The sequence below is a fragment of the Mustela erminea genome, chromosome 21 (assembly GCF_009829155.1).
Source record: "Mustela erminea isolate mMusErm1 chromosome 21, mMusErm1.Pri, whole genome shotgun sequence".
Classification (NCBI taxonomy): domain Eukaryota; kingdom Metazoa; phylum Chordata; class Mammalia; order Carnivora; family Mustelidae; genus Mustela; species Mustela erminea.
The window spans coordinates 6443134-6463131 of record NC_045634.1 but is presented as its reverse complement, the minus strand read 5'-3'; the positions used below and the strand labels follow the sequence as shown (position 1 = coordinate 6463131).

General features: G+C 48.7%; 1 protein-coding gene and 2 long non-coding RNA genes across 6 annotated transcripts; 2 read left to right on the top strand and 1 right to left on the bottom strand.

Annotated features, from left to right (window-relative positions):
* Positions 1 to 125: 125 nt before the first annotated feature.
* On the bottom strand, positions 126 to 17397 carry ADRB3 (adrenoceptor beta 3). Of its 4 annotated transcripts, XR_004282262.1 has the most exons (4): positions 16061 to 17397; positions 8563 to 9340; positions 4223 to 5790; positions 126 to 559 (listed from the first exon to the last, which is right to left on the bottom strand). XR_004282262.1 is itself a non-coding variant. In XM_032329145.1 (2 exons), exon 1 carries the CDS (start codon positions 17258 to 17260, stop codon positions 16061 to 16063), a length of 1200 nt encoding a protein of 399 aa, XP_032185036.1. In that variant the 5' UTR covers positions 17261 to 17397; the 3' UTR covers positions 13997 to 15349. The 4 variants fall into 4 exon arrangements, 1 of the variants encoding a protein (XP_032185036.1); XR_004282263.1 differs by lacking the exon at positions 4223 to 5790; XR_004282261.1 differs by lacking the exon at positions 126 to 559 and having other exon boundaries at positions 2822 to 5790.
* LOC116581850 lies at positions 4455 to 13944 on the top strand. Its single transcript, XR_004282266.1, has 3 exons — positions 4455 to 4582; positions 12791 to 13003; positions 13198 to 13944. It is a non-coding gene; the product is annotated as an uncharacterized LOC116581850 (long non-coding RNA).
* Positions 16576 to 19998, top strand: LOC116581849. Its single transcript, XR_004282265.1, has 3 exons — positions 16576 to 16653; positions 17598 to 17803; positions 19506 to 19998. It is a non-coding gene; the product is annotated as an uncharacterized LOC116581849 (long non-coding RNA).

The window sequence follows — 19998 nt, the reverse complement described above, 5'->3', positions numbered from 1 at the left end:
TCATGATCCCAGGGTCCTGGGATTGAGCCTAGCGTCAGGCTCCCTGCTCCGTGGGGAGCCTGCTTCTCCCTCTCCCTCTGCCTGCTCCCCCTGCTTGTATTCTCTCTCTGTGTCAAATAAATAAATAAAATATTTTTAAAAAGAAACAACTATAATGAAGAACATCAATTTGCTACACACAATCTACAACCACACTTAACATTTTGGTGTTACCCTCTTCCAGTTTCTCTTCTGTGATGTTTATATTTTAAGACAATTGAAATCAAAATGTACATGTCATTGTCATCACACATTTTTCACTTCACATTTCAGTTGTGAGAATTCTAACATGTGTGCCAAAGAGAACTGTTTCCATTGCAAGTAATAAAAAACCCAACCCAAACTAGCCTGAGCAAGAGAGATCACTTATTTGCTCTGTAACTGGGCAGCCCACCATATATCCGACTTCGATCACAGTTCAGTCCAGAGTGTCAGTGTGTCGCCAGGGCTCCGGCTTCATTCCCTGTGATTTCCTTGACTCTGCTCTTCTAGATGCTTCAGTTTGGTTCTCCAGCAGACTCTGGGCACAGGAGCAAAAGTGAATGTAGCAATATGATACACATTTGAAAGAAGTTTACAGAGCAGTCCTATTTGTAAAGAAACAATGCCAATTACTAAAGGCATGTTTGAATTAATAATGGGACATCCATAGGGGTGCCTGGGTGGCTCAGTGGGTTAAGCCTCTGCCTTTGGCCCAGGTCATGGTCTCAGGGTCCTGAGATGGAGCCCCACATCAGGCTCTCTGCTCAGCGAGCTTCCAAAGCCTCTCTCTCTCCGTATACCTCTCTGCCTACTTGTGATCTCTCTCTGTGTGTCAAATAAATAAATAAAATCTTTTAAAAAAATAATGGAACATCCATATAATAGAATTCTATGCAGCTGTTAAAAGTAGCCCTCTGACATGGGGGGATGGAGAGGAGAAAGGAGTTGAGGGAAATTGGAGGGGGAGATGAACCATGAGAGACTATGGACTCTGAAAAACAATCTGAGGGTTTTGAAGGGGCGGGGGATGGGAAGTTGGGTGAGCCTGGTGGTGGGTATTATGGAGGGCATGTATTGCATGGGGCGCTGGGTGTGATGCATAAATAATGAATTCTGGTACACTGAAAAGAAATTTTAAAAATTAAAAATTTTTTTTTAAAAAGTAGCCCTCTGTGTAACTTTGTGGAAAAATCTCCAAGATACTACCTTAAGTAAAAACCAGGGAGGTACAGAATGGAGAGCAAAGTGGAGGAACATTCGGGGAGAGGGTGTGGGGAGAATAAAAAATACATTTGCATGTATATGCATGGAAAATCTCTGGAAGGATACATACCAGGAGCAGGTAACTCTGACTGCCTCTGGAGAGTAGAAATGGGTGGTTGATGGATAAGGACAGGGAGAAAGACTAACCTGCTTTTCATTGTACACCATTTTGTACTTGGGAAATGTTAAACCAAACACATAGATCTCCCATTCAAATACTGTGTTTATGTTTTTAAAAATGGCCTCAGCCTTTCCAGACATTATATCCTTACAATCCAGAGGAAGGGAGAGCACCTCTTCTCTTAGGTCCCTGGACAAACGAGGACGTTTCCTTCCCTGAAGCCCTCAGTCTCCTTTTTCCCTTCTCTTGGCTGCAGTGAGTCACTGGCCCATCTCTGACCTGATCGTGGGGGAGGATGGGATACTCTAGTGGGTTTAAACCAACCGCCTAGAGCTGAGGCTGTGGTGGATCCCTCCCAGACCACACAAGAGAGAGGGGACAGAAGGTTTCCTTAAAAGAGATCTCTAGTGTTCTTAAAAATGGGAATGGGCGGGGAAGAGATGCTAGGAAAGCGGTCAGCAAGGGTTCACTGCATCATCCATTCTGAAGTCTTAAAAACCACCTGCTTTAATGCCTATTTTTATATGTGTTGTTCTTGTACTTCTAAATCCGTTAAACTTCCAGGGTCCCCGTTGCTGTCTCAGCAGCCATGGGATGCAGGGAAGGTGCTCTCTGGATGACCCCAAGGCTATGGAGTGTGACCGCAGGAGGGCGGTCACCCTGGAGGAGTTGGCTGGCTCATGCCAGAGGCTCTGTCTGGGAGCTGATAACTGGAGTGGAGTGTTTATGGCCCCATGTTCGCTTCTCTCAGCAGCCCAGGTACAGACATGGTTCAACGAATTAGAATAACCTGCCTTTTCCTACACAGTATGGACCACTAGCTGATCTTAATCTTCCCTGATTGTTCCTGACCATTCTCAGGGTGCTCTGTGTGACTTTGGGGAAAGTTCTTTCACTTTCACCCAGTGCAGTCATACCTCTCGCCCACATCTGTTTCGTAGGACATCACTTGGGTCCAGCATTTCCCTATTGTCACAGGGACCAGTGACCACTCTGACAACTACAGGACACCAGTGTGAATGCCGAGGACCCATTCTCCTAAAGCTTCCAAAGCCATAAACTCTCACCTACCAGAGCAGTCAGTACATGTCTGTAACCCTGAGAGTCCCTGGAATAGTTCCTTCAATTCTTATCTACCTTCCCTCTTGGCCACAGCACTCAGACATAAGACCCGCCAACCCTGCCCCCCGACTGTCAACTAGAGCCTCATAGTAGAGCAGACAGAAGAGCTAGGCAGATCTGGCTTTCCATCTCATCTTTCCCCCTTAACACTTATATACCCTTAGGTAAGTGGTTTAAACTCTCTCCACCTCAGTGTATGCATTTTATTTAAGATTTATTTATTTATTTTGAGAGAGAGCGAGTGTGTGCATGAGCCTGACATGGGCCTCAACCTCATGACCTTGAGATCACAACCTGAGCCCAAACCAAGAGTCCAATGTTTAACTGACTGTGCCACCTAGGAGCCCCTATGCATTTTTAAATGGGGATCAACAAATAATATAGAATTGAGTGAGGTTTATTATGGAAAAGAGCATGCCCCTCAGGCTACCAAGAGACAGAAACCACCATATCAATATCCAAGGAAGTTTTGAGTCTAGAGTTTATAACACAGAGTATTTGGGAAGTTCAAACTAACATTTGAACAGACTAGTTTTTAAAGGGCTCCCCCCTCCCACAGGAAATTGCAAGACCCCAATCTTCAGGTTCTAGTAACCATGGTCACAGAAGTTGGCTGCTAAAGTGGAGTAGTCCTCATGGGGAAATTTTCCCATAGACCCCTCAGGCTCAGTCAAGGAGGACAAAGGGTAAAGAAAAATCATAAAGGGCTGGGAGAGAGGGGTGTCCTTATAACTGATCCAAAGAGCTCATTCCATTGCTAGGACCGCGGATCAAACAAATGGTTGCTCCTTCTGTCCCTGTCCACACAAACATGGTATGTGCTCTGGACCAGTGATCACTGTGTGTTGCTCCCCTTCCCTGCTTTTCTAGATGGCCTTCATAGCCTTTTCCCTTCCAGCACTGAACACTGGATATATTAGGGAATAGTTAAATTCCGCTTCAGTCCATAAGCTCCAGTATTATGGGTAGCCGCTTTCAGATGAAGAAAATTCACCTCACCCAGAGATCCTAACTCAGAGCCGGATGTTGGATGTGAGTTTGGGTTGTTCCTTTTGGGAGGAGAGAGCAAGTTTTTACTTGCATGCAGAAACACTGCATTCTGTTAGTTTTGACCATTCTTAAAATTACATGTTTGGAGAAAAATGTGGGCTGATGAGCTTCCAAAAGGTGGAAGGTAGTGATTTTTCTCCAAGTCCACCCAGAAACCCCTTTCCTACTCTTTCTGGTAGCTGGCCCCAACCCTCTCCGCAGCTTTGGTCCTCGAATCCTGAGTGACAGCGCTTCCTGGGAGAGGAGGCACGTGGCTCAAGCCTGGGCTCTTGGAGTCCTGCTGGAGCTGGCAGAGAAGAGCTGTCCATTACTCTCTAGTCATAGAGCTGTATGCAAAGGATCCTAAAGCTCTCAGAAGCTACTGGGCCCGCCACGGAGGAAACCCCCAAAATGACGTCAACTGCCTGTGAAGAGAAATCGGAAAAGAAGAATGTCTGTTCGTTGGCTCAAGTCTCTGATTCCGGTCAGTATCCGTTAAGGTACTTGGTGGCAAGCCACAGAAACGGGCTCTAGCTGGTTCGTGTATAAGAGGAATTTATAGAAAAGATCTATGGTAGCTCGCGTCAGCGATAGGGAGGCTGGAGATTTGGGAGCAGGACCCACCGCTGCCATCAGACCACGAAAGGAAGCAGGTGGGGATCCTACTGCTGAACATCAGAGGACGCAGTGACTGACCCCACCTTCACAGTCCTCTGCTTGGCCACCCGAAGGCCGGCTGCCACTGCAGGTCCCAGACATGGGTCTTCGCTGGCACAGCTACTGCGGTGGATACGGACCCTCCACGGTCCTTCCATCGCAACTCGCATCTCCGAAGGCCCACGGACCAGGAAGTCCGCGTCTGATTGGCTGAGCCCACTCACGTGATCCAGTGCCCCGCGCCCCCCCACCCCCGCTCTAGCTAAGGGGTGGGAGGAGAGCAGATCTGGTCATGACCCCCTCAGTTAGGGCAGGTGGGCGCTGCCTTCCTACGAGAGTCTGAAAAGGAAGACTTTCTTCTGGAAAGAGGTACACAGGCTGGGCATCCAAAAAAGACAAATTTTCACAATTTTATCACCCCTTTCCCTCCCTTCTCCAACACCCCCATACTTCCTCCCACACTACTGAGGGTACTTGTTTCACAGAGACAGGAAAAGCTGTCAGAAGAGGGTTTCATGGGCGCCCATCACAGCTGCCCATCTACTGACGTAAGTACCCACCTACTCTCTTTTCTCTTAGTAGGGTGCTTGAGCCCCCCTCTTCTGGGCCCCATCTCAGTCCACCCTCTGCCTTTGTTGCCTGGGTCCTGGCTACACTGTCCTGCACTTGTCCTTCCTCTCCTCCATCGCCAATCACCCCTCTTCCCTAGAACATTCTCTCGGGCGTACAAACAGGCAGCGGAACCCCCATCTTAAAAACAAACACCGCTCTGGTGACCTCCCCTCCCCTCTCCAGCTGTGACCCCATGAGTCAGTCAGGGTTCAACCAGAGAAGCAGAACTGCTGTGAGCAATTGGGTATTGTGGGAATTAGACCTCACACAATTGCAAGAGGACCCAGGGAAAGGAAGGTCCCGGGAAGGGAGTTGGAGATTGAAAGAAAAATCCTTTGTCAGGCTGTCTGAAACTCCCCTGGTGGACAAATCAGAGCCTCCAGGGAAATCTGAGAAGCCAGACACATCATTTGCAGAATTGGGACTCAGAAGGGGTGATGCGTGGAGGGGTCTATGGGAAAATAGGGCTTCTGCACAGCTCCACATCTGCGGGTGTGCAGCCAAGTCCTCAGTGGTGTGGCATCCCACAGTCGGCAGAGCCCGCACTCTGGAAGCAGAGCACCTGCTCTGGGCCTGGCACGGAGGAGAGTCTGAAGACAAGCAGCCTCCCCCAACACGTGTGCTTTCTATTCTCACTCTGTAGTCCCTGCGGTATTAAGTGGGGGCCATTTCTCTTCTGCCTCTCACATCTTTGGCAGGTTTCTCCTCTTTTGGTCAACTCTAACCCAGAATCTAACAAGAATTCTGGGAAACAGGTACCCAGATTAATTAAGATGACAAGGAGATCATCCACCCACCACATTTCTCTGATCCTCTTCAGAACAGCAGCTAGGGAGAGATTGTTTTATATTTTCTATCTTCACTTCTTCATTTCCCAAGTTCTCTTGCGCCCACTCCATCACCTCCATGCCATCAAAGCAGCTCTCATCGAGGTCCAACGTAACTATGGTGCATTCTTGGTCCTCCTATTTGAGATGTCAGCAGCATATGACACAACAGGCCTCTTACTACTTGAAACACTTTCTTCCCACGGCATCCAGGATGCTACTTACTGTGGCTTCTGCTTTCACCCCACTGCTGCTGCTCCTCAGTTGCCTTTTCTGGTCCCTTCTATTTCTGACCTCTAAATGTTAGAATGCTCCAGGGCTTGATCCTCAGTATTCTTTTTTTTTAATGCCTGAAGTTGTTTTATTTTTTCCAACTTTATTGAGATCTAACTGACATATAGCCAACATTGTGTAAATTTAAGGTTGTGTATTCAGAATGTATTAAATTGATTTAATACACTCTGAATTTTTCTCTTCTCTGTCTATGATCACCATGCAGGTGAACTCATTCCACTCCCATGAGCTTAAATATCTACCTGTCAAATTTATATTTCCAGATCCAACTTTCCTTCTAACCTACAGATTTGGAAATCGACATGCCTATTGATGTTCCAACAAATAATTGACTTTTCAAATTTATTGTGTCCAAAAACTAACTCATAGTTTCATATATCACTTCCCTTGTCCTACCCCCCATTTTGGTCAATGGCAAGTCCATTCTGCCAGGTGGTCAGGCCAAAAATCTTGGTCTCATCCCTGACATCTTTCTTTTTCTCTTATACCCTACATTCAGCTCCTTGGAAAACTGTATCCTTTTTATCTTGTGATATCTCTAGAGACTCTTCTCACTATTACTGCTGAGAAGGATGGATGAGTGGATGAAAACAGGGTACAATCTGTGTTTAGATGGAGGACAGAGGCTACAGTCTGTGTGAAGACACAAAGATAAAGAAGAAAATGAGTTCATTAGTAAATCTAAGTGTGGTTGGAATAATAGTGTATGGAGGAGGAGAGTGGTGAGAAATCAGGTAAGGAAGGTAGGCACTATCCATTTAATGCCACACTCTGTATGGAGGGCTCCAAATCTCACCCCAAATGCTTTAGAAAGCCATTGAATGATTTTAAGAAAGGGAATAAATAACATTGTCAGATTTATATTTTAGAAGAATCTCTCTGGGGTCTTATGGAGGGTAGCCAGAACTCGGCAGGCCAAGTGGAAACTACTTTAGTTCATTTGGTTAAGAAGGGATGAGGGCCTGAGCTATGGCAGTGGCTAATGGGTAGACTTGCCACATGTCCCCCCTAAAAATACCAGGCACCAGACCAAGCATTAAGGGAGATGCTGGCAAGCAAGGGCAATCCTGAAAAATATCCACTTAATTTAAACAACATCTTATGCATCAGTAATAAGTTCCACTTATTTTTGTGCAACTTTTCTCTCTCTTGCTTTTTAAAGAATTTTTCAATACAACAACTTGCAAAAAATGTTAAAGGACAGCAAAGGCAAAGTTTAAATGTGTTTTTCATTTCATGAGGTCAGAAGTCCAATGACAGACCAACCAGGTTGATACCAGCTAGCCAGCAACACTACCAAGGAGATGAGCATGAGAGTGGATTAGGAGTAAGAACTAGTTTGTTCTTAGGACTAGTTCTTCCCGGGGCATCTGGGTGGCTCAGTCAGTTAAGCATCTGACTCTTGATCTCGGCTCAAGTCATGATCTCAGGGTCCTAGGATCGAGCCTTGTATCCTATCCATCTGTCCGTCCATCAGTCTGTCCATCAGGCTCCACACTCAGTGGGGATTCTGCTTGAGATTCTCTCTCTCCCTCACCCTCTGCCCCTCCCCTGCTCAAGCACACTCTCTCGCTCCTGCTCTTAAATAAATCTTTAAAAAAAAAAAAAAAAGACTAGTTCCTCCCTCAAAAATGAGAGGAAGCCATCACTCAGCTAGGTTCAAGATCTTGAGGTTGCTGGAGCAGTAAAATTCACCATCAGCTCTATATGTTTCTTCTTCCCCAAGAATGGTAGGAATTTCTCCATTGGAAAGGCAGCTGCCTAAGTGTCTTCCCTTAGTTCCCCCGTCTCCCTCCCTGTGGTTCTGGGAGAATGTTCCAACATCAATTAGGTTCAGACTTGGGCCCCGGGGAGGCTTGGGAGGAAGGGTTCACTCATGTGATCCAGTGACTGGTGAGAAACCAGAGACACTGTGGGTGGCACGGAGCTGCTGCAAAGCTCTCCTGTTCCCATTTCTCTCTTCCCTGGGAAGGAGTGACCCATCCCTTCTCCCTTCTGGGAATACCAACAGTGGAAGCAACATTTCTTGGTTCTTGCTGAAGAGATTTTGGAAACGATGTTTGCTGTGTTTTTGTGGTAAAAAAGGGTGGCTCCTCACTAGCAACTCAGAAATAAATCGCTTTTGAACTTTTAGCTCCTCGTTTTCTTAAAAAGGTATGTGTGGGCCAAGGAATCGGAGAATGACTGGTTGTTACCTCAGGCCTTCATCAAACACAAAATCTAAAGGACCCTGTTCCTCAGACACCCAAGCAAGAGTCTCCGAAAGTCCTTTGGAAGAATAATTGTAAACCATATCTGGTCATGGGATCTTTCCCGAGCTTGTGGTTCCACTGGATTTTGGTTTCTGATGGGAAACCTTTAAAAACACCACCAGAGAAGGGCACCTGGCTGGCTCAGTCAGTGGAGTGTGCAGCTGTTGATCTCAGGCTCATGAGTTTGAGCTCCTTGTTGCAGGTAGAGACTGCTTAAGTAAATAAAAAACAAAACACCACCCGAGAAGGACTATTAGAAAGAACAGCCTTGGGCAGAATTGTGCAGTGAATCTGCATTTGTTTTCTATTGTTGTGTAATAAATTGCTACAAACTTAACAGCTTAGCACAACATATATTTATTACCTCACAGTTTCCATGTCTCAAGAGTCTGTGTATGGGGGAGCTGGATCTTCTGTTCAGGGTCTCACCAGGCTATAGTGAAGATGTCAGCCAGGGCCACAGTCTCCTCTGATGCTCAGTGTCCTTTTCCAATTCACGTGGTTGTTGGCAGGATCTACTTCCTTGCACTTGTGGAAATCAGGTGGCTAGCTTCCTCGAGGACAGCCAGAGTATCTTTCTGATGTCTTCCATCTCTGACCTCTGACCTTCTTTTAAAGGGCTTGCCTGATTAGGTCAGGCCCACCCAGGATAATCTGCTTTTTAATTAACCTAAATCAATTGATTAAAGACCTTAATTACATCTTTAAAGTCCTTTCACCTCTGCCATGTAATACAACCTAATCACAGGAGTGATATCCCATCACCTTTGTCATATTATTATTTCTTAGAAGCAAATTATAGGTCCCACCCACATTTAAGCAGAGGGAATTAGACAAGGACAGGGGTCCTTGGGAGTTCTCAGAATTCTGCCTCCCACAAAGTCTAAGAGATTCTGGAGAGAACAGCCCTTTCTGAGGGGTGACTAGAGTGGATGTTAATCTTCAAGACCAGAACTCTCAGTTAAAGGATTTACAAGTGTCTCTCACTATATTGGGTCAAATGGTAGTCCCCAAATATATGTTAACCTGGAATCTCAGAATGTGGTCTTATTTGGATTAAGGTTCTTTGCAGATACAATTAAGGGTCTTGAGATGATGTTATCCTGGATTAGGATAGGCTCCAAATCCAATGACGTGTGTCCCTATAAGAGACAGAAAAGAGACACACATGGACACAGGAAGAAAGTGAGGACAGAGGTAGAGATTGGAGTGAGATATGTCTCCAAGCCAAGGAATGCTAAAAATTTCCAGAGCCACCAGAAGCTAGGAAAGAGGCATGGGACAGACTCCTCCTCAGAGCCTCCAGAAGGAGCCTGTTCTGTTGATACCTCGCTTTCAGACTTCTGGCTCCCAAAATCATGAGAGAATAAATTCCTGTTGTTTTAAGCCACAAAGATAGTGGCAACTTGTTGCAGCAGCCTTGGAAAATAAATACACTCATTGATAATTGTTCCCCTGTGAATCAACATCAAAGAGACAGACTTGGTAGTGTCGAGTGCCACATGAACTCTGACTCTATAGAGATACCAATTTCCAGAGATCAGGGATGCCCTAAGAAGTACTAATGCAAGGCAGCTTTGTCACCCAAGCTACATTCATCACAGAAGGTCAGCAGATCCCCATTCATTTATACCCTTTTATTATCCCTTCATTGATGAGTTTGTTTGATTTGGCTGCTGTTTAAAAAAAAAAAAAAAAGACTAAAATAACTCTCACTTAAATAAGATAGGAGTTTATTTTTCTTTCATGTAAGAGTCTTAAACAGAAGCAATCCATGGCGGACATGGTGACTTCACACTGTTGAACACCTAGGCGCCTCCTCCTATCTGGTTCTTCTGCCACCTGTAAAACATAGTTGCCATCTCATGACCTAAGGTGGCTGCTTCAGTTCCTACCATCACACCTGCATTCCAGCCAGTGCAAAGGGGAGGATTGGATGTGGAAGATATGCCCTTTCCCTTTAATGGCAGACCTGGAAGCTCTATACCTCATTCAGCTAGAACTTAATCACATAGTCACACCTATGTCTGCCAGAAGGCTGCAGTGTCTTAGCAAGAGCATGTGCCCAGCTAAAATTAGGGGTTCTATCACTAAAGGAAGGAGGGAAGAATGGAGAGAAACTTCTGTCCATTGGAGACAACAAACACAGTTCTGACTTGCTCGGTGACTTCTCAAATCTGGGGCCCAGGGAGAAGGGAAGAAAGATCCAGAAGTGGAAATCCATGAATAGATAGCAACCCTACTGCACTTCTGAGTACAGGATGAAGCAGAACCTTGAAAATGTGGGTTTAAAACAGCAGGCATGGGGCACCTGAGTGGCTCAGTGGGTTAAGTCATGATCTCAGGGTCTTGGGATCGAGGCCCCCATGAGCTAGGCCCGCATCGGACTCTCTGCTCAGCGGGTAGCCTGTTTCCCCCTCTCTCTCTGCCTGCTTCTCTGCCTACTTGTGCTCTCTCTCTGTGTGTCAAATAAACAAACAAAATCTTTTAAAAAAAACTTTAAAAAAATAATAAAACAGCAGGAATAAGATGAACACAGAAAAGCTAGGAGGATAGTATTCCTCCTTCCCCATGATACCTTCTGTTGTAGGTTGAACCGCGTCCCCCTTAAAGATACATTGAAGTCCTAACCCTCAGAACCCGTGAACATGACCTTATTTGGAAATAGGGTCTTTGCTGATATAATCAAGTTAAAATGAGCTCATACTGATTAAGTCGGGCCCTAATCCAATGACTGGTGTCCTTATAAGAAGAGGGAAAATGCGGACACAGACACACAGGGGGAGATGGCCGTGTGAAGATGGAGACAAAAGTTATAATGATGCAGCTACAAGAGAAGCAATGCCAAGAATTGCCTGCAACCATGAGAAGCTACAAGAGCCAACCAAGGAGTCCTCCTCTAGAGCCTTCAGAGAGTGTGTGATCCTGCGAACACCTTGATTTTTTTACTTCCAGCCTCTAGAACTATGAGAAAAGGAGTTTGTTACACCAACCCTAGCAAACTAAGGGATCATCTTCTTTTCTGGTTCATTAGGGCCTCATTCTAATAATCTTTCCTATAATGTGCCACAAAGCCCTGATATCCGGAAGTGTCTTGTGTCCGAAACTTCCGTCCATACTTAAGATTTAGCTCATCACAAATGCTGTGTGGGAAACGAAGGGTAAGCCAAACCAGGACTAACATGTCAGGCAGAGGCCAGACCAGAGTCCGAATGTGAAAAAAGAGCCATGTGTGTGCATGCGCAGTGACGTGGATATGAAACCAGGGGCATCTGTCTGAGGCAGGGATGAACCTGCAGAAGAAAGACCAGGCAGGATATACCCACCCAGGCCAAAGACAAGTCCAAGATCTAGGCTGTCAGTGGGAGCAGGACTACCCATAGATTAAAACCAGGAGGCTTGAGAGGAATCCTTGCTCCCTACTCTGATGACACTGTTTATACCAGAGGAACCCTATCCATTTCCACACTCTATATGCGGTCTCTCATCTGGTCTTCAAAACCCGTCTGGGTGAGCTGAGTAGAACAATAACAGAACCTCTATTTGATTCACAGGCAAACAAAATGTCAGAGAGGCCAAGTAACCTGCTCAGTGTCACATAACTGATTATCAGTGTGTGTGTTTGGGGTGGGGTGGGGGCATGAACTTTAGAGCCCGGTAGACTGAATTAGAAGCTATGTGATTTCTGTGAGGCTCTACTATTTAGTATCACTTCAACATAACATTTGCAGACCCCCTCTTACAGTATCGGCATGCGGACTGGTGCTCAGTCCATGGCTATTTCCTTCTCCCTTCCTTGTTTCTCCAGCCTCAAATTTGGTGCTCTCTGTGCTACCCGTGTTGCCTTTCTCTGACTAAAGTCATCTTGGCTACTTACAGTTCACCTCTCTAGACGTCAGTTTCTTCGTCTACTTTACCAAAGGACTGGACTAAATCATTTCTATGATCTCTCCCAGCTCTGAGAGTCCCTGGCCTTAAGAAAGCGCATTTCTGCGGCCCCTCTGGAGACCGACACGGCCAAACCCACACCTGGTGTACCTCCTATCACCATCAGGGGGCGCCCAGCACCGCTTATCCCCGCAGCGGGGGCCGGTGGGGGCGGGGGGAGCAAAGCCGGAAGCCGCGAAGTTGTCTCTTCCTTGGACTGCGGACTGCCTCGCGGAGATTTAGGCGAGCCAGCCATCCCAGACACACTCATTCCCCCTCTAAAGGCAAGAGAGGAGAGAAAGTCACCCTTTCTCCCTTCACTTCATAGATGAGGACGCTGAGGAAAGCGTCTTCATTTTCCTTAATGTCATCATTATATTGCATCCTGGAGTTTCTGCTAATCAAACTGAGGTGCATATTATGTTTCAACTAATTGGCCTGCGGTGGACCACATCCAGGGCTTTTTGCATGGGGTGGGGGAGAGCATCAGCTGTACCCCCTCCCCACTTCTGGAGAGACATGCAGGCCCCCACTTCTGGAGAGACATGCAAACACAGATACAGATCTGTAGCCTGGAAGCACGAGAGGGGTCGGGGCAGATGATTGGCTTTCTGGATCAAAACCTAAAGGAGCACTATTTCCATGGCCTTCACCTGTGCCCCTAGAATGAAAGGGGAGAAGCTGCCCCTACTCTCTAAGAGCTGAAGAATGAAGCTGGTGTGGGATGGTAGCCCCATGCGACCCACAGTCTGCAACTACCACAGTCCTCCAGAAGAATCTACCATAGGGAGAGTCCTAGGAAAAGCCTGTTCTCAACCTCCTCCTTACCCTAATTCTGCCTGCTCCTTACGGTTCCACCTGATGACCTAATGCAGAAGGTAAGTCACCTCTGGAAAACCCAGTCACTCATTCCTTCTCCACTGAGCCCCGCCCCCATCACCCAGTCATTTCTGCCCACACCCACCCCTGTTAACAGACTCTGGGAAAGCCGGGGTTCCATGGGCTCTTTCCTTCTCACTGGTCTGTAAGTCTTCACTTCTCTAGGTTCGAAGCATGGTTGTTTGTCTTCCAGAGTTCAAGTGCTCAGGCCCTGTGCTAACAAAAGCAGTCTGCTCAGCATCCAAGATGTAAATCGCCCTCTGCCTGACACCTGGCCACAAGCTGCTGGAAGGATGACCAGAATGGCTGACTCCCCATCTGTCAGATGCCCTGGTGACAATTTGCAGACAGAGTCCACAGCCCCGTGCAAGTCTAAACACTTTAAAAGGGCCTGACAGCTGGCACATGGGTGTGTGTCAAGCAAGACACGGGCAGTATGAGCTCTTGGATAAGGTTCAAGGACATTTCTATAAACCAGAGCCCCACTCCTCCCCCCCCCCACTCCCCAAATCATCCTTCTTCCCTGCCTAGGACTGACTGGACAACTTTCCTCGGTAATGTTGGAAAAATATCCAGAGATGGAGAGATGAGCCCTGGTACTTACTCCCCGGCCAAAGCAAGACTTCCTTCTCCACTAAGGATTCAAAAATGAAAGCCTTGCCAAGAAACCTCCAGCACCGCAGACCCCAGAGATCTCACACAGTTCTGGATTGAGAAGGAGAAAGTCATCTTTGGTATGCAAACATTCGAAGATATAAAACCTGGGCTCCTGGAAAAAAGGAGCTGCAGAGGCCAGGTCCAATTCACAGGGAACACCCATATGTGGAAATCCACTGAGCTTATCCTCAGCGCAGATCAAAGCTTTGTAACTCTGGAGCCCTGGACCCTAGCCGGTACATTGCCCCTCACTGTCACACAGTAAACATTTGATGATTTACTAGCCATCCTGTAAATCAGCTGGGACAATGCTCTCTGCTTATGGAGTTTAAATAAGAACTCACAAAACGATTCAGTGATTTCCACAGAAATTTTCTTTCCATAGGAAACTGCCTGATAAAGTTCTTAAGAATTGGAATAAGGGGGGAAAATTATCAACTGACTCAAACTTGTAACTCCAGCTTTACTTCAAAAGGATAACTTTGATTTCTGCAGCCCAGGAAAGGGAGAGGTTGTAGAAAGGATGGGAAACATCAGAATATATTTATAACCAAAGACATTTGCCCAACACAAACAATGTTCTGTGCCTCCAGACACACACACACACACACACACACACACCACTAGACAAAACTGGTTCCCCATGGCAATGGGACCTTACAAATGCACCCCTGGCTTATAGCATGGGGGCTGACATACACCCCATGTGCCCTGATCCTGAGCACAGCAAACTGTGTCCTCCTAGGAGCACTGCCCTCAAGTCCGTGGGCAGCTTGGCTTTGCTCCCCACTTGTAAGTAGATTCCATGAATTTTGGAAAGATGGGGATATAGGAGTAGCAAAGGCTCAAGCTCACTCCCTTTCACCCAAATAGACTTTTCATCCTTTCTTTCACCCCGATTAGGAAGAATGGGACAGGGGTTAGTCCTAATTTATTGTGTCTGCCACAAGCCAGCTCTAACAAGGGAGTAAGGGGATTATGGGGGAAAGAAATGGAGAAAAGAAGGCAGGGGATGAACCACATTTGGTAATATTTATTAATTTGATGTTCCAAGGAAGAGAAGGGATCCGTTCTAATGGTTTGCCCTCCAACAACCCCCCCCACCCCCGCAAAACCCTGAAGAAGTCCTTCTGGCACCAAAGTGGGGAAGCTAGTGCTTAGACATCCCTAGTGATGGAGTCAGGAACAAAACCCCAAACCCGGAACTTTTCTAGCTTTCTGCTCCCAGCCTAGGTAGGCCCCCGAACCTGAAGAACACTGTGTGGTCTGTCAGGTCCAGGCAGCAGAAGGAGTGGAAGGAGGAGTGCTCTCTTTGCCTTAAGCACAGCATGGAAGTGGGTAAGGTCATAGGTGTGCCTCCAAAGCTAGTCCTGAGCTCCAAGGGCAGCTGAGCTCAGGCTGCTGGACACTTCAGCTGCTGAGATAGTGGTGAAGTTCAGGGATGGGTTTAGAAAACTCTCAGAGAGACAAGAGGCTGACAAAAACCCACTTGGTAAGGATTTCCCCTCCCCCATAGGCCCCCCCTCCCCATCCCAAGGCCAAGTCATCAGTTTCTGGAAGTCAGATTTCCAGCTGAGGCACTCCACAGGGCTCATTCTAAACAGGGGCCAGAGGCTTTCCAAAAGTTCTGGATCAACAGAGTTCTTTCTCCTCATGGCTCAGGACCTAAGAAATTCCCCCAGGAAGCCCTGGAAAAGGGAGATAACATATCTTGGGATGAGGGTCACAGGGTGGGGACAGGGGCACTAGAGGAAAGGAGTAAAGGTCAGGGACCCTGGAAAGCATGTGTAGGTAATCACACAAATTGCATCTGGGCTGGGCTCCACCCAGCCACAAAAACCCACCCCCAACCCTAACTCAGCCCTGCTCCTTCCAGGGAGAACAGACACTCACTCACGGGTTCCCCCACTCCCGTTTGTCCTTCACACCCAAGTGGTTCTCACTATCACTCCTATGAAAAGCTATCAAACTTTTCAAAGAAACCAGAGCTGAGACCGAGAGTTTGGGAAGGCCTCTAGTCTTCTCTGCAAGTCAAAGCCGGCCCAAGTGGTGGCAAGAAATCTGGGAGGCCAAACAACTGAGCTAGAAAATCTAGAGCTGACCAGGCAGGCTCAGGAGACAGACGCACTTCCTGAGGCACACTGGTTGGGTCCTGGGTTGAAAAACAATCCGCTGCCCTCCTTTGCTTCAGCCCGGGGGCAGGTGGGTCCGATGCGGGGTGGGGGGGGGGGGGGGAGGTCCTGGGTTCCATTTTGGTTCCCTACTCCATGCCTCCCCTTCTTTCGCTGTAGAGACCTCTCCAAACCCACCTCATCCTACCGAACGCCAAACTCGAAATGACCAAAAGGAGACACAGAATGCTTCCTATCTTGAGCCGCCTGCCATCTCGCCTCGGTTACCTACCCGTTGAGCGGTGGGCACTGCCTGGACTCCGCGGGGCTGGCCAGTTCAGCAGGGGCGCCCGAGGGGTCGCTAGGCAGGGAGGCGGCGGCCTGGTGCTCCTCACGCCGGCAGCGGCACAGGAGACGGCGGAAGGCGCTGCGAAAGTCGGGGCTGCGGCAGTAGATGAGCGGGTTGAAGGCGGAGTTGGCATAGCCTAGCCAGTTAAGGGCCAGGAAAGCCGGGCTGGGAACCAGAGAGGGGCCCCCGAGAGCGCGCATCACGTTGGCCACAAAGAAGGGCAACCAGCAGAGAGTGAAGGTACCCATGATGAGACCCAAGGTGCGCAGGGCCCGGTGTTCCCGGGGAGGCAGAAGGCGCGCGGGCCGCCGACCGTAAGAGGGCACCCCTGCGGGCGAAGCGTACGGCCCAGCTGGGGCGGGGGACACAAAGCGCGACGCAGTCGGCGGAGACTCCTCGGGCGGGAAGCGGCCCAGCTCCCGGCGCAGCAGGCGCAGTTGGCGCGTAGCCACGAGGAAAACGCGCGCGTAGACGAAGAGCATCACCAGAAGCGGGAGGTAGAAGGAGACGGAGGAGGAGAGCAGCGCGTAGGGTATGTTGGAGGCGAAAGCGCAGCAGTGGGGATTGGAGTGGCAACGCTGTGCCTCGGCGTCGGCTCCCACGCGCCACCATTTGCTCATGATGGGGGCAAACGACACCGAGGCGGACACGACCCACACCAGCACCACTGCTGCCCGGGCGCGCCGTTTGGTGACCAGCGCACCGTAGCGCAGCGGGCTGGTCACTGCCAGGTAACGGTCCACGGCTAGGGCGCACAGGGTTTCGATGCTGGCTGTCACACACAGCACGTCCACTGAGGTCCACAGCTCGCAACCAGTGGCTCCCAGGGGCCAGTGGCCGGTCAGGGCCAAGGTGGCCCCCGGCGGCACTACCAGCAGTCCCACCACCAGGTCTGCTGTGGCCAGCGAAGTCACGAACACGTTGGTCATGGTCTGGAGTCTCGGCGTCCGGGCGATGGCCACGATTACCAGCAAGTTGCCTCCCACGGTGACCAGCACCTCCAGCGCCAACAGCGCCCCCGCCAAGGCCACCGCCCACGGCACCCCTGGCAGCCCACTCGCGTTGGCAGTATTGGGCGTCGGGGTGGGGGCAGCAGGCCACGAGGCCAGAGAGCTGTTCCGGTGAGACCACGGAGACATTCCCAGGGCGGGCGTGGGCCGGGAAGGAAAGAGAGAGGGGGTCTCCCTTCTAGATGGGTCCCTTCCCCCAGCTCAGGGGAGGGGACAGCAGCGGGGCGTGGGAGCGATTTCCTCGGCCTGGGCCATCTTCCCTAGTTGACCGGGCGAGAATGCTCAGCCTCCCCCCCCACCCCACCCGCTTGATGCCACCGCTTGGGGTGGGGTAGTGGGGGGAGGAGTGGAGGCCCTTAAAGGGGCAGCGCCAGTAGTCTCGATGCGTGCCGGGCGTCAGGAAGGGAACTGGAGGGAGGGGAGGGAAGACAGATGGGTGCCTGAGTTTTCCTTTAACTATGTCTAGAGCCCCGACACCTGGACTTCTCTGCCACGTTGTGCCCACTCCTGCCATACCACCGCACTCACTCAGCGCAGCACTCCGTCAGCCCTGATTTCCTGAACTCTGCACCAGTTTCCCGGGAAGATCCAGCAACGACGCCGGCTGATGGGTAACGAAGACCGCTCCCTCCACACCAGTGCGGCCACCACCTTATCTTGTTAGAGGAAAAGGTAACCCACCCAGGGCAAGCAAAATGATCCACGTGTCCTTCTCTAAAATATTGTAAGTAAAAGAGGGCAGCAGTGTCTTCCCTCTTCTGCCAAGACCTCAATTCCGATGAGATTTGGGCCCCTTCCCTTCTCTTATTTCCTTTACCCTCTGTGCCCCTCCGGTTTTCTATTGTCTTTTTGCTGTTCTTGTTCTTTGCAGTTACTGGAGAAATTCGACATTTTTCCAGGAGTCTTTAGCATTGCCTACTCATTTAAATTTTGATTTGGCTTCAGGTAGTCCCGGATGCTGAGAGTTTCAATTTCTGCATCTTCCCCATTGCCCATAGTCCCTTCCGCACACTTTTCCACCTAGACAATTTCTAGACGGTCCCTTATTTTAAAATTCTTTAAAATTTTTAAGTTTCAAAATTCTTTACAATTTTCCATTTAAAAATTCTTCAAAGACGTGTTGAAAGTGAACGGACGGGTGTGAGGTTGAGGCATGAAGCCTATCTACCATCACCGCCCAGCCACCCACAAATCTTCCATCACTACCCTCCCGATAGTAAAATATTCACTCTACTTCCTTGAAGGTTTTATTTATGAACTTTCAAAAATTAGACAATGTTCAGCTGAAGAATTCACATGTTGCATCTTCTGTTGTGTGGAAGGATAGGCCTGGTTTGTTGTGTTTGTTTGTTTGTTTGTTTGTTTTTTAAGATTTTTATGAGAGAGACAGAGATAGTGGGAGAGAGCATGAGCAGGGAGGAGAGGGAGAGGCAGGCTTTCTGCTAAACAGGGAGCCTGATGCAGAGCTTGATCCCAGGACCCTGGGATCATGACCTAAGCCAAAGGCAGAGGCTTAATTAACTGAGCCATCCAGGCACCCCAGGCCTGGTATTTTAAGGCCTCTTGAAGTTTTTCCAACAGCCCCATCAGAGCCTCCCTCACCTTACAAGCCTAAAACTCTTTCTCTCCCCCAGACTTCAGGCTGTTTCTGCCAGCCAAGCTCTCCCAATCTCTAAGCCAGTTGCTGTCAAGCAAGGTGTGGGGAGGTGAGGCTGCAAAGAAAACCCCTGGGTTAAGGTGAGAGGCAGGAAGACTTAATACCTTTATTAAGTTCTATCAGAGAACCTGATCCTGGAGCTGTCTTGCTTCCTCGCCTGTAACAATGGGACAAAGGGGAGAAATTATCATGGAAAATGCCTCCAGGGCCATACCCTCACATGTCTCATTTGAACAGCTCTATATTTCAAAAGAACACTCTATAGTCACTGGTGTAAGCAATCCCTCTGGGAGGCTGAGCCAGGGGTTGGAAGGGGACGTGAGGACCTAAAATTATCCCTGAAGAGAAAGAACCAGTTTTGTCTCCCAGGGACCCAGCAGCTCACCCACAAGCAGGGTTTGTCCTTGGCCCCCACACCAATGCCTTCCACATCCATGCAGTACCCCAAGCAGGTCTTTGGATCCAGCTGCCCAGTGAGTAGAGGTCCAGAGCCTAGCCTCTGCCCCCAACCCCCCAGTCCCGCCCAAGTGATGCAGGCCCCACTTGGCCTTGAGTCTTGGCTATGGCCTCCTGCAGGTCATCAGGGCAATCAGTCCCCAGTTGGGTTTTGCAACACCTCAGAGTGTTGCCAGTTATCTCAAAGGGGTGTCATAAGATTCTTAAAGAATAATCTCTAAAACAAATACATGTCATTCCGCAATTTTTTTTTTTCCCCAGGACATCAGAGTTGGATAAGTGGGCAAGGAAATCAAGCAACTTCAAAGGATGTCATTGCTTTAGCGGGTGACCTCAATATTCTGACCAAGGGTCTAAAATGTTTACATTTTCAAAAAAGACAAGATTTCCCAAGCCACATGAGTATGCTTGAGTTTGGGGACTGATTAGGCCAGTAACCAAAGGAGAGCATGAACAGAGGAATTCCAGGCCCCTGTTGGAGAAGGCTTTTATGAGCAAGCAGAGAAATGCTTAAGCACCTGGTGTGCTTCCCTCTGCTCACTCCCCAGTTCCTGCTCCCATTTCTAGTCTGGCCTCCCCCTGCCCAAGCGGCTGCCAAGGAGAAGGGCTCCCTCCTTTGCCACTTTGTTCTCTCTTTTCTGGGCTTTTGTGTTATTTTCACTCAATCTTTTGAATAGGTAATGCATTCATGTTATTCAGCCATCAAAATGCATGTTAGAAAGTCGCCTTCAGGGGCACCTGGGTGGCTCAGTGG

Coding starts and splice junctions, on each gene's coding strand:
- ADRB3 (XM_032329145.1), bottom strand. CDS start 17,260: ATGTCTCCGTGGTCTCACCGGAACAGCTCTCTGGCCTCGTGGCCTGCT.